The 15369-nt window shown below is 43.3% G+C and overlaps 1 protein-coding gene across 6 annotated transcripts in view; it reads right to left on the bottom strand.

Annotated features, from left to right (window-relative positions):
* LOC138983689 (acyl-coenzyme A thioesterase 10, mitochondrial-like) overlaps positions 1 to 15369 on the bottom strand; it is a 150205-nt gene that overhangs the window by 90227 nt on the left and 44609 nt on the right. For 5 of the 6 annotated variants that reach the window (XM_070356979.1, XM_070356978.1, XM_070356981.1 and 2 more), the window contains exons 3-4: positions 15308 to 15347; positions 237 to 442 (exon numbers count right to left, since the gene is read on the bottom strand). In XM_070356979.1, coding sequence (XP_070213080.1) covers positions 237 to 442; positions 15308 to 15347 — 246 coding nt within the window. The remainder of the gene's footprint in view (positions 1 to 236; positions 443 to 15307; positions 15348 to 15369) is intronic. The other variant, XM_070356982.1, reaches the window with a different exon arrangement.

The raw sequence follows: 15369 nt of genomic DNA, 5'->3' as shown, positions 1-15369 counted from the left end.
TCAACATATCATCACAACATCAAATCATCATCGATTAAATTTCCATCTTTTTGGAACCTGGTCACAAAGCTGATCAATCATCAATTTTGTTTCCAACGTTTTCCAACCTGGTAACAGAATGATTAAAGTGAAAAGTAAAATTGTGCTTTATTTTTTTAGAAGAACAGGTAATTTTTCATGCTACAACATAAAGCTGCATGAAGACAGAGTGGACATGGTGACAAATTGTAACCAACCTGCAAATGTGTCCATATCCTCTAAGATGCGGCCAAAGCGAAAGCCTTGCATGGACGTTAGGTACTTCTGCCTGACCTCCTGGTCCTGGCCAAGGGGGATAATCACCTCCTGGTAACTGTCTGTCATCGTGCGTACAGGGCACTCTTCCTGACTGCTTTTGATGGGCAACAGGTCTTTTCCCTTCACAACCTTTTGCTCATCTGTGCTAAACAAACCAGTTCCACTGCAGTTCAAAATTTGAGCACGGCTCCATTATCCCTGACAGAAACTGCTAATTGCAGCAAAACAAATATTCCCATTAAGACTTAACATTACATTTGATCTTATTTGAACACTTTTTTGGCATAGAAAAAAAGTTACATTGTACAGCCCTTATGTTGTGTGCAGTGAAACCCCCTCTAACAAAATCTGAGAAAATCAGCTGGTCTTAAAATGGAGGTAAATTTAAAGAGGTTTTGAACAGAAAATCTGAAAAAAACCCAGGGGCTTAAAACAAATAAAGGGAATGAGTCTTAAAAGGAGGGTTCCACTGAATACATAAATGCCTGCTTGGTTTATACATTTGAGCAAAACCTGCATGTGAAGTTAAGGTAGCTTACCAGGTAAGTCCCTGTATAAATAGCTTAAGTTTTTTGTTTGTTTTGTGTTTTCTCTTTTTCTGGGAATCAGCTTTTTTACTGAGAATATTGGGGCTTACAAACGGAGATGCCTTATTTTACAATCTTATAATATCAATAACAAATCATTCATTATATATTTATGTCACACGCATTCCTTCTTTGCCACTACTAAAGCAAACGTGTGCAAGATTGTATGTTACACGCTTTGATGCCGAAATCAATTATTTTGATCATGCATTTATTTCTGAAAATGTTTACCTTCACATACATTCAGTCACTACCTTAAACACTTATGTTTTCAGTATTCATTTCAAGTGATCACGAACGTAGAAAAATAGGTATCAAAGTGTTGTTACATTTTGTTGTGCATTCTGAATAGTGTGCCAACAGGCCTTGGTCAGTCAACCACATTTTATCTGTGTACTTCGTGTTTGACGGAAAAAGAATAACACCAACCCCGTTCTCCTGTATATAACTGAAAGCCACATCTTCTTCTTCATTCAATTTCTGTTTTCAAACCTTCATCAACTTTCCACTTACACGACAAGCTCCCTTTACCAAGCTTCAATTTAAGAACCCTGAATACGAAAGGTCAAAACAAAACCATAGGTACTACTTTCACTATCGTCGTCTGCAACGATAACCGAAAATGGCGAAACGCTTTGCTACGTACACAGAGGACGAAATTTCAAAGAAAAGATCGAACCTTACACCTGTGACTAGGAAAAGTTGTATAGACAGTTCCGTGCGGATCTCACCACGTATCAACGTACATCCGATGCTCAGGACCTAGAGATAGGTGACGCTTTGGCGATTAAGGCTTCGTCTTCAGCTCTAACACGCACGCAGACAGTCAGGCAGGTCTAATCTGCACCAGCGGTGTTAAAAGGTTTTGATTTAGAAACACTCGAATGTTACTTCGACGAGATAAACGAACCAAAAGTCAAAAGTGTGCCCCAAATTCGGAAAATATTCTTTAAAAGCGGCACTGTAAAAACCATCAACATCACTGTGAGAAAATAAACAATACAAACACAACCAGTTACCCTGTGGAACATTTCGGGTGGACTTTCCCACGACCTGACCTACAAAAATCAAAAATTTTAGTAGTAAATTTTCATAGTAAATTTTCATAGTAAATTTTCATAGTAAATTTTCATAGTAAATTTTCATAGTAAATTTTCATTTGATTAATATACTTACCCAACTCACAAATAGCAATTTACTTCAGTCTAGTGCTAGAATGCTGCATCGCATCACCTTGGTAACAAGGGAGGCAACTCTAAAAAAAAGCTACCTTGACCCATAAACAGGACAAAGTCACGTGACTTCCTGACCTTGCCGCCATATTGTAATCATTCGCACGAAGGCGCAGAAAAACTTCCCTCTTTTTTAGAACAACCCCACTAGCGGGGAAGGTGGGAGGGAATTAACTATGTGAGTTGGGTAAGTATATTAATCAAATGAAAATTTACTACTAAAATTTTCGATTAAATTACATATCTTAACCCAACTCACATATATTGCTAATAAAGGTGGTGGGAAAAAACCACTCACTTCAAACAGCAGGCAAGACTTGGCCCGCCGCTACCAAGGCTGGCAGGGAATTACTGCCATCCTGTCCCGTACTGGGAACATCCCGCAGGTAGAAGTTGATAAAGATGTCCTGCGATCTCCAGTATGCAGCATCGAGGACTTCCGCCAGCCTTCCTGAGCGAAGAACTGCCAGCGAAGAGGCCCACGCCCTGGCTTCATGTGTTCTTGCAGAAGTCAGAGGAAGGACAGCATGTCCAACCCCCTCCTGTCTGTGCCACCATGCGTACGCTTGCTTAATCAGCGTAGCAATCCATCTAGCCAAGGTTACCCGAGACACGTCCTTACTCCTTATCGTGTTCATGGAGATAAAGAGCAATTTTTGATGTCTAGACCTGATGGGCGCTGTGCGAGCCAAATAACTGTTGAGAGCCCCAACTGGACAGTTAACCAGGTCCGGGTCTCCTGGAGCAAGAACCCGACTTAAGAGAGGGATCTGAACGATGGGGGAGGCTAGACCAGGCTTTTGATTCTTAGCGAGAAATTCCAGTCTGAATCTTAAAGTAAGTGAACCATCGCTTTCAAGAGAAATGTCTTTAGACAGACCTGAAAGGGCATGCACCTCACTGCCTCTACGGGCAGTAGCTAACAACACCAAAAACAAAGCTTTGCGAGTCAAGTTAGCTAAACTTGCCGACTGCAAAGGCTCAAAATCCTATGAGGCAAGAAATTTAAGAACCAAAAACAAATCCCAAGAGGGTAAAGGAGACTTTGATCTCGAGGAACCTATAGCTGCGCCCTTAAGGACGCTAGCAATGACACCGCCTTGGTTAATGCAATGTCCTAACTGTTTCAACGCAAGGAAGAAGGAGATATGCCCTGAGCAGCCAACCAAGAAAGGTGATTGGCAACCTGCATGGACCGGGGAGAAGTAGGATTAACACCATTCCCGGAACACCACTTTACCCAAGCTGACCAGTGGGAGGAATATACCGAGCCAGTGGAAACTCTGTGGGCTTTCTGTACAAATTCTAAAGTGGAATCTGAGGCGCCTGAGCGACGCAGAGCGACCATAACAGTATCCACGCGTGAAGCCTCAGCGATTGGGGGTTCTCGTGATGTACTCCCGATCTTGGCTGAACCAGTTCTCCCTTTTTGACGTCTAGAGGAATGGGAGGACCGTCCGCGAGACAAAGAAGATCGGGAAACTATTGTTGGCTGGGCCACCAAGGGGCTACCAACACCAGGTAAGGCTGTTCTGTGTCCGCCTTCCTCAGAACCTTGCTCAAGAGTTTGAACGGCGGGGAACACATAGGCCATCAGACCCGACCAGTCTATCTCCAGTGCGTTCACCTTCCAGGCTTCTGGATCCGGAAACGGAGAGACAAAGACCGGCAGCCTGCGAGAAAATCTGGTCGCAAACAAGTCGACCATGGGTTTGTTGACACGTAACCACAGACGCTGAAGCGCTTGGTGAGTCAGAGTCCACTCTGTGTGTATGACACTGGACGAGCGGCTGAGCGAGTCCGCTAAGACATTGAGACTGCCTGGGAGGTATTTTGCCGACAACAAAATGCGATGCTGACTGCACCAGATCAGAATCTGACAGGCCTTGCCAGACAGAGTGAGAGACCGAGATCCGCCCTGCCGGTTGATGTAGGCCGCTACAGTAGTGTTGTCTGTGCGTACCCGAACATGTTTGTCCGTGACCAGCGACAGAAAAGACTGGAGACCCAGAAAAACAGCCTCCAGCTCCAGCGCATTGATGTGCCAGCTGCTTTGTGTCATGTTCCACAGACCTGAAGCAGTGTGAACAGAGAGGTGAGCACCCCAGCCCTCCATGGACGCATCTGTAAACAGATCTGTATCCGGTGGAGGAAGAGAGATTGGGACTCCCTGTGAAATCCAGGGGAGTAGCCACTGCCTCGTCGTGTGTAGAAACCACCCTTCCAACAAGACTGCTGTTTGCCAGCCTTGAAGAGAAGGCTTCCACCCCGAACTCAGAGCCGCCTGAAATGGTCGTTTGTGTACGGGGGCACAAGGGAAGCCATAGATTCCATCTGACCGAGCAGGGAAGCTAGAACGCGCACAGGCGCTTTTTTCCTCAGGGTCAGAGATCTCACCAGGTCCTGAAGCTTGTCCACCCTTCTCTGAGAAGGGCGGACCGACCAATCGACTGTGTTGAAAGTCATGCCGAGATACGTAAACAACTGTGAAAGCGTGAGTTCTGACTTCACCAGGTTTACTGAAAATCCCCGGACCAGAGCTTGCCTGAGGACCAACTGGGTATGGGCTCTGCAAGCCTCCAAATCCTGATTGAGAATGAGCCAATCGTCTAGATAAGCCCGTAAACGCACTCCTTTTTGCCTGACCAGAGCACAAAGCTGATGCACGACCATTGTGAAGATCCATGCCGGAGTCTCCATAGTTAACTTTACCACTCTTAGGTATTTGTTCAGAGGAGACAAGTCCAAGACTGGGCACCAAGCGCCTGAGGCTTTTGGGCCACAAAAATTCTGCTGTAGAACCCCGGGGAATTGCGGTCCAACACCTCCACTATTGCCTCCTTCTTAAGAAGAGAAGTGATCTCGCCCTGAATGGCCAATTGAGCTTCCTGTTTTCTGGGAAACTGAAAAGAGGGGGGTACTCTCGTTAACGGAGCCTTGCCGTCTAACCAAAGTAGCCTGAACCCCGAACGCACGATGCCCACAATCCACTGGCTGTTTACCGACTGCAACCAGCCTAGCAGGGCCCGGGAGGCGGGAGGGGCCGCCCGCCACCAAAGGGGTGGGGGCTGTGGGAACGAGTGGTTCGGGGGATTATCATTGGGGGTGGGGCTTGCGCCCCGACCCCCGAGATTTCCCGAACGACGGACTCTTCTTCGGATAAGGGGCACCACCGCCCCTGCCCTGAGAAGAAGAGCCTTGTCGCTGCGCCTTGCCCCTATTTGACAAAGAGGTCTGAGACTTAGGAGGACCCTGACTTTTGTTCTGGTGGGAAAGACCATGGTGAGCAATCTGTGCTATGGCCATGTCTCTTGCGTCCTGCGTCTCCTTACGGAGAGCATCAAAGGACGGCTGCCCCAGCAGAGAACCCGCAACAAAAGGAGAAGACTTCAGAGACTCAATGGTAACTTTGTCTTGAATCCTAGAACCCGTGAGGAACGCAGACCTGCAAGCGTGAACGGAATGAGCGTAAAGGCACGCTGACAAACTCATTTGTTCAGACACCTTAGCCAAGTGAGTCGTGACATCCTTAACCACAGCATCGTCACGAAACTGAAAAGGGTCAAGAGACGAAGCGATCGATCTAGAAAGAGATCTTTGCAACGTCTCCGAGAGAGAGGAAAGCTCCAACAAACGCCTGCCCGTTTCCTCCAGAGACAAGAGGGCGTACTCCGTATAAGGAACGGCCCTGTCCCCGCTATAGCCATCTTGCCGAAGAGCTGCTAGTTCCGGAGTGACCGGAAGCGTAGCGCGCGGCAAGGCAAACGACTCAATGAGGTTAACTGGGTTGGTCGGAAGTCCATGAGGCAATGACGTGGAGAGGCTCGCAAAAGGGAGCCAGGGCTGTGCTGAATCAGGGGCCTGAATGTGCGCCGTCAACAGAGGAACTGTGAGAGCACTACCAGATTGCCCACCAGACAGCACTCTGGACAACTCGTAAGCCACCGAGGGAGACTCGGAAACGGAACTGCTGTTTCACGTCTTTTTCTGAGTGGAAATCTCCCAAGGCGGAAGGAGGTGGGGCAGACAAACCTGTCAGTGTTGCCACACCTTCCTCAAAATACCGTGAGGCAACTTCCGCTGCGAAACCCAACGCTATCGGAAGCTTGGACGGTACACGGAAGTTGGTGTCTTCATCATCCTGAGCGGAAGCACCGAATTCCGAATCATAGTCCCACACTTCCGTGCAACCCGGAAGTACACTACCGCCGTGGCTGTGATAGCCAGGCGAAGCGTCAACCGGAAAGGGAGACACCCGAGGGATTTTACACCCAAGCGGTGCCCCCCTAGGGACTGCTTCCTGCCCCTTGGGCGGAAGCGGGGAATGCTGTGACGATCTGGCCTCGTACAATGCGAAGGCTGCCGACGGTAGCAAATCCCCTGTTCGATCCAAGACCGAACGCGTATCTGGGCTCCTACCCTGTACCAGCCTACCGCGCGAGCGGAACGGCGTAGCCAGGGGATCGGAACTTTCACTCCTTGCCCGGCCATCGGGTGGAGCTACTTTCTCCAGGATACGCCCTTCGCGTTGGCCGGAGAACCCAGCTACTGACGAAGGATAAATACCTTGAACATAGTCAGGCCAAACACCAGCCGAGGCCTGAGTACGCAGAAGAGACTCCGTCGCCCGCATCGAATGCACCATGCACATCGGCCGACGTCACTGTAGCCGAGGGAGGGACACGCACCCTGGCAGGGGAACGCGTATCGCTGACACCCAGAGGCAAAAACAAAAACTCTGCCTTAGTTGACGAAAGCTCAGCTGAAAGGGAAGAAATCTGAGCGCTCAAGGAGCGGAGAATAGCGGAAACATCTTGTTTATCACTGACAGAGCTAGAACCGGAAGCAACCGGTACAGATTCTGAAGGCAGAATAGGCATGGAGGCATGTCAATCTTAACATCAAAAGAATGTTTGGACGAAGGGTCTAACACCTTCACAACAGCTTGACTAGAAGAGCCCTTCGACTTACGAGAAGGCTTCTTGACAGGAGAAGGCTCCGCCACTTGCTTAGAACTTTTCTTCTTACCGCTATCCGACATGGCGGACGAAAGCATGTAAAAATTTTCTACGTGCAGAACCAACCTAAGTCAAGCAAAAACGACAAAAATATGCAAAAATGCTCACCCCAAACACAAAGTAAGAGAAGAGGGATGTGCAAGGATAACCAAGGTGAAGTCTGACCCAAGGAAAAGTCAGACGAAAGGCTGAAAAGCCTAAGCGAAGCAAAACACGTCCATAGCCACGGAGCACTGAGTAGAGAATGATTACAATATGGTGGCAAGGTCAGGAAGTCACGTGACTTTGTCCTGTTTATGGGTCAAGGTAGCTTTTTTTTAGAGTTGCCTCCCTTGTTACCAAGGTGATGCGATGCAGCGTTCTAGCACTAGACTGAAGTAAATTGCTATATGTGAGTTGGGTTAAGATATGTAATTTAATCCTCCGTGTTCGTTCGCGCTTTGCATTCAATCTGTGCTAGTGCGCGTGTGTGTGTTGGTGTGTTTAGCTTTCGTTGGTATGACTTTGTGTTGTTTGCTTCAAAATAAGTTTATCTTTTTTCACTGAAAGATTCAGAAACGTTTGTTGATACTTTGTTGAATGCATTCAACCAGAAAAGACACGAAACGCATTGAATCTATTTTCTGCGCGCATGCGTGTGTAGGGTATGTGTAAAAGGGCAATTGTGTTTTTCAGTCTTGTTTTGTGCCTGTTATTTCGTCCCAAAAAACTCATTTATGTCTTTCTATGCCTTATAATGCTGTGAGACATAATCGCTATTACGAGTTAGTCGTGTGACAGAGTTTTCTTGCACACTCGACTGCTGCTGTCTCCCTTCGGCTACGCCGTCGTGAGACATCTACAGTCTCGTGTGCAAGAAAACTCTCTGTCACACGACTAACTCGTAATAGCGGGTTTTGTTATATAAAATGTAAAACAGTCAATCCGTGTATTAAAAAAAATTTTTGCCTGAAAATTAAATCAGACTTATTTTAACCTAAATAAACACCTATTTTATCCACACACAATAATTCTTACATATTTCATTTTTCCTTAATAACTATTTCTTATCTATTCATTCTTTTCCTTAACAGCTATTTATAATGCCCTCATTAAAAAAAAAATTCTATTTTCCATTTTTCATTTCTATTTTTTAAAATTTAAAATTTTTTTTTTTATTCATTTATTACTTTACATGCTTCTTTTCCATTACATTTATTTAATTTTAAAAGAAATGGTCACACTTTTTTTTAATAAAATAAACAAAATCAAAATAGATTAAAACAAGAAGGGCAAAGCCCACATGACTCACATGCTGAACAGACCTTGATCTTTCTTTCAGAATAATTTTACAATAAAACTGAGAAAAACAATATTTATTCAGTAAAGAAAATAATTACAGAAAACTCATGCCATTGTGAGTTGCACATTCAGTAATTGCATCCAAGTTATGGTGCATACTGTGTCAAAAGGTTCTCCATCCTAAAATGCTAATCGCTGGTCATTAGGGGATCGAGTCGAACAAGGAACGTCAGTTCTCCGACTTCTCTCTAGTCTGGCGCCTGTTTTCTCTTTTTTGACAAATATCAGTTTTTAAGACAACAATTACGGCCCCTGTGACCTTGAACTTGAAGTGAGGTCAAGTTGCCGCACATGTTTTTTGAGATCTTGTAACCATACACCATCAGGCCACATCAGGTGTTGATAGACTTAATAGTGTCCAAGAAATATCCAACGTTAAAGTTTTCCGGACGGACGGACGGACGACTCGGGTGAGTACATAGACTCACTTTTGCTTCGCATGTGAGTCAAAAATGGCGTTGAACGAAGGTTTGGAAGTATGGTGTTCGATCATGGGGAACTCAAGATGACAATTCTGACACGCCTTTCGAAGGTTTTCTACTTGAAGAGGTGAAAGGGGATGAGTCTGACATCGATCTGGGTGTTGTTATTCGACAACAGGACTTTCGGGAGAATTTTTCTGAGAGTTTTCAACATATATTGGTGTAAATGAGGACTGAAGGCTGACACGTTGGACGTTTTTGAAGAACACTTGCTGGATTTTTTTTTAAACAACATTTATTACATCGGAAGTGGAGAGAACATACTTGCATTTGAAACTATAGTGTATTCTCGAGTTATTCTGCCAACTTCTATATAAATGTGAGTACTCTATGATTTTATATGAATTGTTTTATTTTGTATGTGTGCATGTTGTGCGGAGTAGTTTCCCTTTGCTCAGGATTAAGAAGGCTGCCTGCCATTTTTTTGTCAGGGGGCATTGAGTTTTAAACATATGCAATTCTTCTGAATCGTCAGTTTCAATTTCCAAACCTTTTACTTCAGAACCTTTTTGAAATCGGGTTGCAAGCAACTCAATTCCAACAAGAAGGGCAAAGCCCATACGACTCACATGCTTGACCTCGACCTTTAGGGTAACTAAACCTAGCAATGACATCATACACTAAGAACTGCTTTACACATTTTTCCTACCAAAATACATGTGACCTTGACCCAAGGTCAAGGTCATCCAAGGTCATGCAACACAAAGCTGTTAATTCAAGACATAGGAAGTACAATGGTGCTTATTGGCTCTTTCTACCATGAGATATGGTCACTTTTAGTGGTTCACTACCTTATTTTGGTCACATTTCATAAGGGTCAAAGTGACCTTGACCTTGATCATATGTGACCAAATGTGTCTCATGATGAAAGCATAACATGTGCCCCACATAATTTTTAAGTTTGAAACAGTTATCTTCCATAGTTCAGGGTCAAGGTCACTTCAAAATATGTATACAATCCAACTTTGAAGAGCTCCTGTGACCTTGACCTTGAAGCAAGGTAAACCAAACTGGTATCAAAAGATGGGGCTTACTTTGCCCTATATATCATATGTAGGTGAGGTATTCAATCTCAAAAACTTCAGAGAAAATGGGAAAAATGTGAAAAATAGCTGGTTTTTAGGCAACATTTATGGCCCCTGCGACCTTGACCTTGAAGCAAGGTCAAGATGCTATGTATGTTTTTTGGGGCCTTGTCATCATACACCATCTTGCCAAATTTGGTACTGATAGACTGAATAGTGTCCAAGAAATATCCAACGTTAAAGTTTTTCGGACGTCCGGACGGACGGACGGACGGACGACTCGGGTGAGTACATAGACTCACTTTTGCTTCGCATGTGAGTCAATAACAAAAGGTAGTGGTGAGAAAGGACAACCTTGTCGCACCTTACAGCTGACTTCAAAATTACTTGAGAGCCAACCGTTGTATCCAATGCAGTTTCTTGTGCTACTGAACAATACTTCTACCCAACGCAAAAAATCTGTTCCAAACCCGTATCTCTTAAAGGCATATAACATAAATTTTTTCGATATGCTGTCAAATGCTTTTTTAAATCCAAAGCAAGTACCAAACCAGGTTTTTCTTGTAATCTAAAATGTTCAATAACATCATCTATTGTTCTCAGCGTATGAGAGACGTTTCTACCTTTAATAAAGCCAACTTGATCTTCGTGTACTATGTTTTGAATAACTGGGCATAACCTATTTGCTAAACATTTAGCTAAAATCTTACAATCTGTATTTGTCAAAGAAATTGGTCTCCAGTTTGATAAACTGTGTTTTGATAAGCCTTTCCCTTTGTGGATCAGGCCGGGTAATAACCGCCGATGCTTGGGTGTAGGACAGACTTCCATTCTCAAATGATTTGTTAAATGAATTAACAATAACAATTCTTAACTTTGACCAAAAAAACTTAATAAGTTCTGTGGTAGGGCCGTCCATGCCTGGAAAGGAAACATTTTTCATCAATTTAAGCGCCGAAGATGCCTCTTCAACCGTTACATTTCCTTCACACTCTGCCTTCTCCTCATCACTTATAACTTTTTGTTTGTTTGTTTGCTTAACGCCCAGCCGACCACGCAGGGCCATATCAGGGCGGTGCTGCTTTGACATTTAACGTGCGCCACACACAAGACAGAAGTTGCAGCACAGGCTTCATGTCTCACCCAGTCACATTATTCTGACACCGGACCAACCAGTCCTAGCACTAACCCCATAATGCCGGACGTCAGGCGGAGCAGCCACTAGATTGCCAATTTTAAAGTCTTAGGTATGACCCGGCCGGGGTTCGAACCCACGACCTCCCGATCACGGGGCGGACGCCTTACTACTAGGCCAACCGTTTGTTTGTTTGTTTGTTTGCTTAACGCCCAGCCGACCACGAAGTGCCGGTATCACTTATAACTGAGGAACATCGCAATCTTGCAAAAAGGAAGTAATATTATTGTCTAAATTTTCATCAGGTATTTTTCGTGAATAAAGAGTTTGAAAATATTCTTTCTGAGCTTCCAGTATATCAAATTGCCTAGGTTAAATGTTTTTATTTTATATATATATATACACATACATGTATATAAATCGAGAATGAGAGCGCAGCTAAAAATGCCAAAATGTGCACTCAATCGCTTGTTACTTTCACAGAGAAGTTTAAAATAAGCTTGCTACTTTCAAAATTCCACGCTGGACTGTAAGCGGCAAAGACACACAGAGTAAAGGATTGACCTCCCTTGCTCATGACGTAATTCTTCCGCATTCTCGCTTACGACGTAAATCTATTTGAGCCTGTGCCAAAACTTGCTCTGTGTTACCCATGTCAAGTTTCAGCATCGATATCTCGCTACCTTTGCATCATTCACAATTATTTTTTCCGAGTAGACATATATGCAAAAGATATCTGGAATAAAATCTTTAAGTAGAGTGCTTTCTTCCGTGCTTAAAATGGAACAAAACCTTCAAATCGACGTGGATTTCCAGGTTTTCAAAGTGGGACATTTCAGGCATGCGAACCACGATGCCTTTTTCTCACACTTCCACTGATTCAAACATTTTTTTCTCTCTTTTTGGATGTTATCAATTAACCAAAGGGAAGTAAGCGCTCTAAATGCATACGACATGTGTATACGAATCTGGTAGTGATTTTTTTCTGCGAAGCAGCCTTGGGCAGGTACGACGGTTATAGTCAACCAAGTAAATAGATCTAAAACACGCATGAACAAGCTTTTTAATGGCCTTTTTAAAGCCTGCGAATTTTGTGTTTGCGGGGCACCCTACAATCTATATACGTACAGACAAGCAAAATACATGGAAAGAAAGCTAAAAGGCTAAACAGTGGACTGTTAGCTATTGTTTTGACTTCTACAAATCTAGCAGGTCTTTAAGTTTAATGCTAGAAAGACTCAAACATTGCCTTTTTTCAAGCAAGTGTAGATGACAGAGTATCGAAGGAATGCAGTCAGAATAAAGAACAGCTGGCCTTGCTCTTTAGAATGATATATAATTTGGCTCTGTACACAAGATTTTAGACCTGCACCTGAGGTGATTTTTCAGTAATCCCGTCAATAAGGACACCCTATTTTGGCGATAAAACGCTGAAATGTGGTAAATGTCTAGCCTTTATCGTATGTTCGAAGCAGTGACTCAAAAACAAAACCAACTAGATCTGCAATGACATTGTGACGTCTTTTTTTCATATTGACATGAAGTTGCGTGTGTCCTCAATGGTTGACGTTCGGATCAATGTGGGTGCAGCTTTGATTGAATCTAAAGAGAACTGCTTTGTATAGTAACAACCTGTGTCCTTGGGATCGATGTTATTCAGTAAACTTCTTCATATCTGTGACTTTGCTTTCGACTTGAACTGATTAAGATCGGCTTGGGTTGGGTTGTAAATCGTGTACACAGATATGAACAAGGTGACTCGCCATAACACCGAAACTCACCCCTATCCCCAAATCCCTTACCCTCAGAGTACTCCATCCCACCAATCTAATCTTACTGGTAGAAAAGAGTGGTAGAAGCAGTGCGTGTGTGTGCTTGTGTTGGTGTGTGTGTGACAACGGGTGGACGATGGCGGGGTTGCATCCCCCTCCAGCTAAAACAAAAAAAACGGAAAAAAATAGAAATAAAACATCTGACGTCTTTACTTGGGAATTTGGTAAAATGCGTTCTTGGCAATTTCTAATTCCTGATGGCACCAGACAGCACCTTTTTGCTTCTTCGGACACATTTTTCTTGGCCCCCGTACCCCCCTATCAGAGACCTCCATTTACACTTTTAAATTCTAAGTACACCTCCCTTTCAAACTTACTCTACCAACTAACCTACTGGGCCCCTGATTGATTGTTTTTCTTGTCATGAAGTGGATTGTAGTGTGAATAAAGGAGTTACTTTTCTGTATACGTGTTCTGCCCTATCTTATTACACTGACTCTTCACTCTTCACACTAAACACTCCAAACACAGAATTTGGGGGGATGCAGACTTATTATTTCCTCACACAAATTATAACACAATTTTTCACCTAAACAAACAACATCAATACCAATCAACTTCTCGTCCACACCGTTCATACAATCTCTTTACAATCACTCCATACATGTGATTAATGATATAAAGAAATTATTTCAATAATAAATTTCTGCACAAGGTAAAGTGTTGACAGACACTCATGAGTTCGTATCACAGCTCACTGCATGTCGTCATTTACACCTTGTGCCGCTGAATCCACGTAGACGATGAAATCCCAGAAACTCTCCTTATAGATGCCAACATGCACCTTTCACGTTTCTCCCCGAGAAACACTTTCGCCATTAACGAAAAGAACCTTCGTCTCTACGACCGGTGACGATGGAGACTCCTCCATCCAGCCATCTGCGCCAGTGTGGTCTCTCTCTCCACCATCGTCACGCCTCTTCCGTGTGAGGTCCGTCCCTCGCTCACGCTCATGAACTCTCGTCATGGAAACTCCTAAAGAATTAACCCAAGTCTTAATACAACATTCTCTTAAACCATCTCCTCTTCCTAAACTAAAGTCATGTATCATCTCTCTCATTCATTCTACATTCACCCTCCGTCCACAGTCAATATCCAAACTATACTTAAACCATGATGCACTTAATCCACTAATGACACTACCATACATAGTATCACTGTCTTAAACATCACATAAATGCGTAACAATATTTATGTTCAAGAATTTCCCAACAAAAACCATAATACAATCACAACAAGAATTCTCTTAAGCTTCACACTAGAATTTAGTGCACTTTGTATACACTTACATTTACATTCCAGCTATGTATTCAAGCTTCAATAATATACAACATAGTAAATCATTTACCTTAAGAGACCCGTCTCTTGAAAGAGTGTTTGTCCCCGACAAACCTGACACCCGCTAGACACCTTGCTCGGTCGAGCATCTACAACGTTGTGTCGTTATTAACCAAAACCAACTACATTTCTCATAAACACAACTCATGTCAAACTAGGGTTTTCTCGTGTAACACACGAAACCCGTGATATCGCTTCAAACGTGTCCTAGCATATACCAATTCAATCTTTAGGGAGGTTAAAATCACGACGTGCTTCACATCACAAATATCCTACTCACATCTTTGTGACATTCTTCCTTTTTTTTTTTGTCAGTCAAAACATGGGGGTGGGGTTGGGGCGGGAATTAATGTGAAGTAAGCAATGAGGAAACACCTTTCTTGGGGGGGAGGGTATTGTAACTGTATGTTGAACTTAGCTGTGTTCAAATTTGGTCATGATCTGATGAAAGATTCTGGTATTATAACTTTTTTACCACTTAATTAGTCATAATTTTATGTGTACGCCCTCGACAAACCTTGTTACTTTTCTGCATGCACATTGATAAGTAACGTATCATGATATAGTGATACCTTACATTCATTTATCTACACACAATAATGTTTTATTTATAATAATAATAATAATAATGCAAACTTTTATAGCGCTATTCTAGAAAAATGTCTACTCTTAGCGCTTTACAATACATACATCGACCAAGCATACTATACACGCACAGGCAAAGAAACCGACCAAACATAACCGACCATTTATCACAACTAAAGCTAAAAATGTCAGTTAGGATCACGGTCAAAATCACAGTATTTTTCCGCAAAGTTGCTTTGACCGATAGGTGTAAATGTTGATTTTTCAGAAATGTACAAAGTTATCTTTCTACGACCTGATTGACAAACTAGAAACACTACTGTTTCCAGTGGTAGGCTTTGCAACATCTAATAATCTATTTCACTTTCCTCAGGTATGTACCCCTTTTTAGCACCACCTTTTGGCACACGCACACATACATATATATACACTCACTTATACGATGTGCCAACCATATCCATCAGAAGGTTTCTGGCTGCAACATAACATAAATAATG

This window comes from Littorina saxatilis, linkage group LG13 (assembly GCF_037325665.1).
Source record: "Littorina saxatilis isolate snail1 linkage group LG13, US_GU_Lsax_2.0, whole genome shotgun sequence".
In the NCBI taxonomy this organism is placed as follows: Eukaryota; Metazoa; Mollusca; class Gastropoda; order Littorinimorpha; family Littorinidae; genus Littorina; species Littorina saxatilis.
Note: the sequence above shows the minus strand (reverse complement) of the source record. Positions and strands in the feature narration are given on the sequence as shown.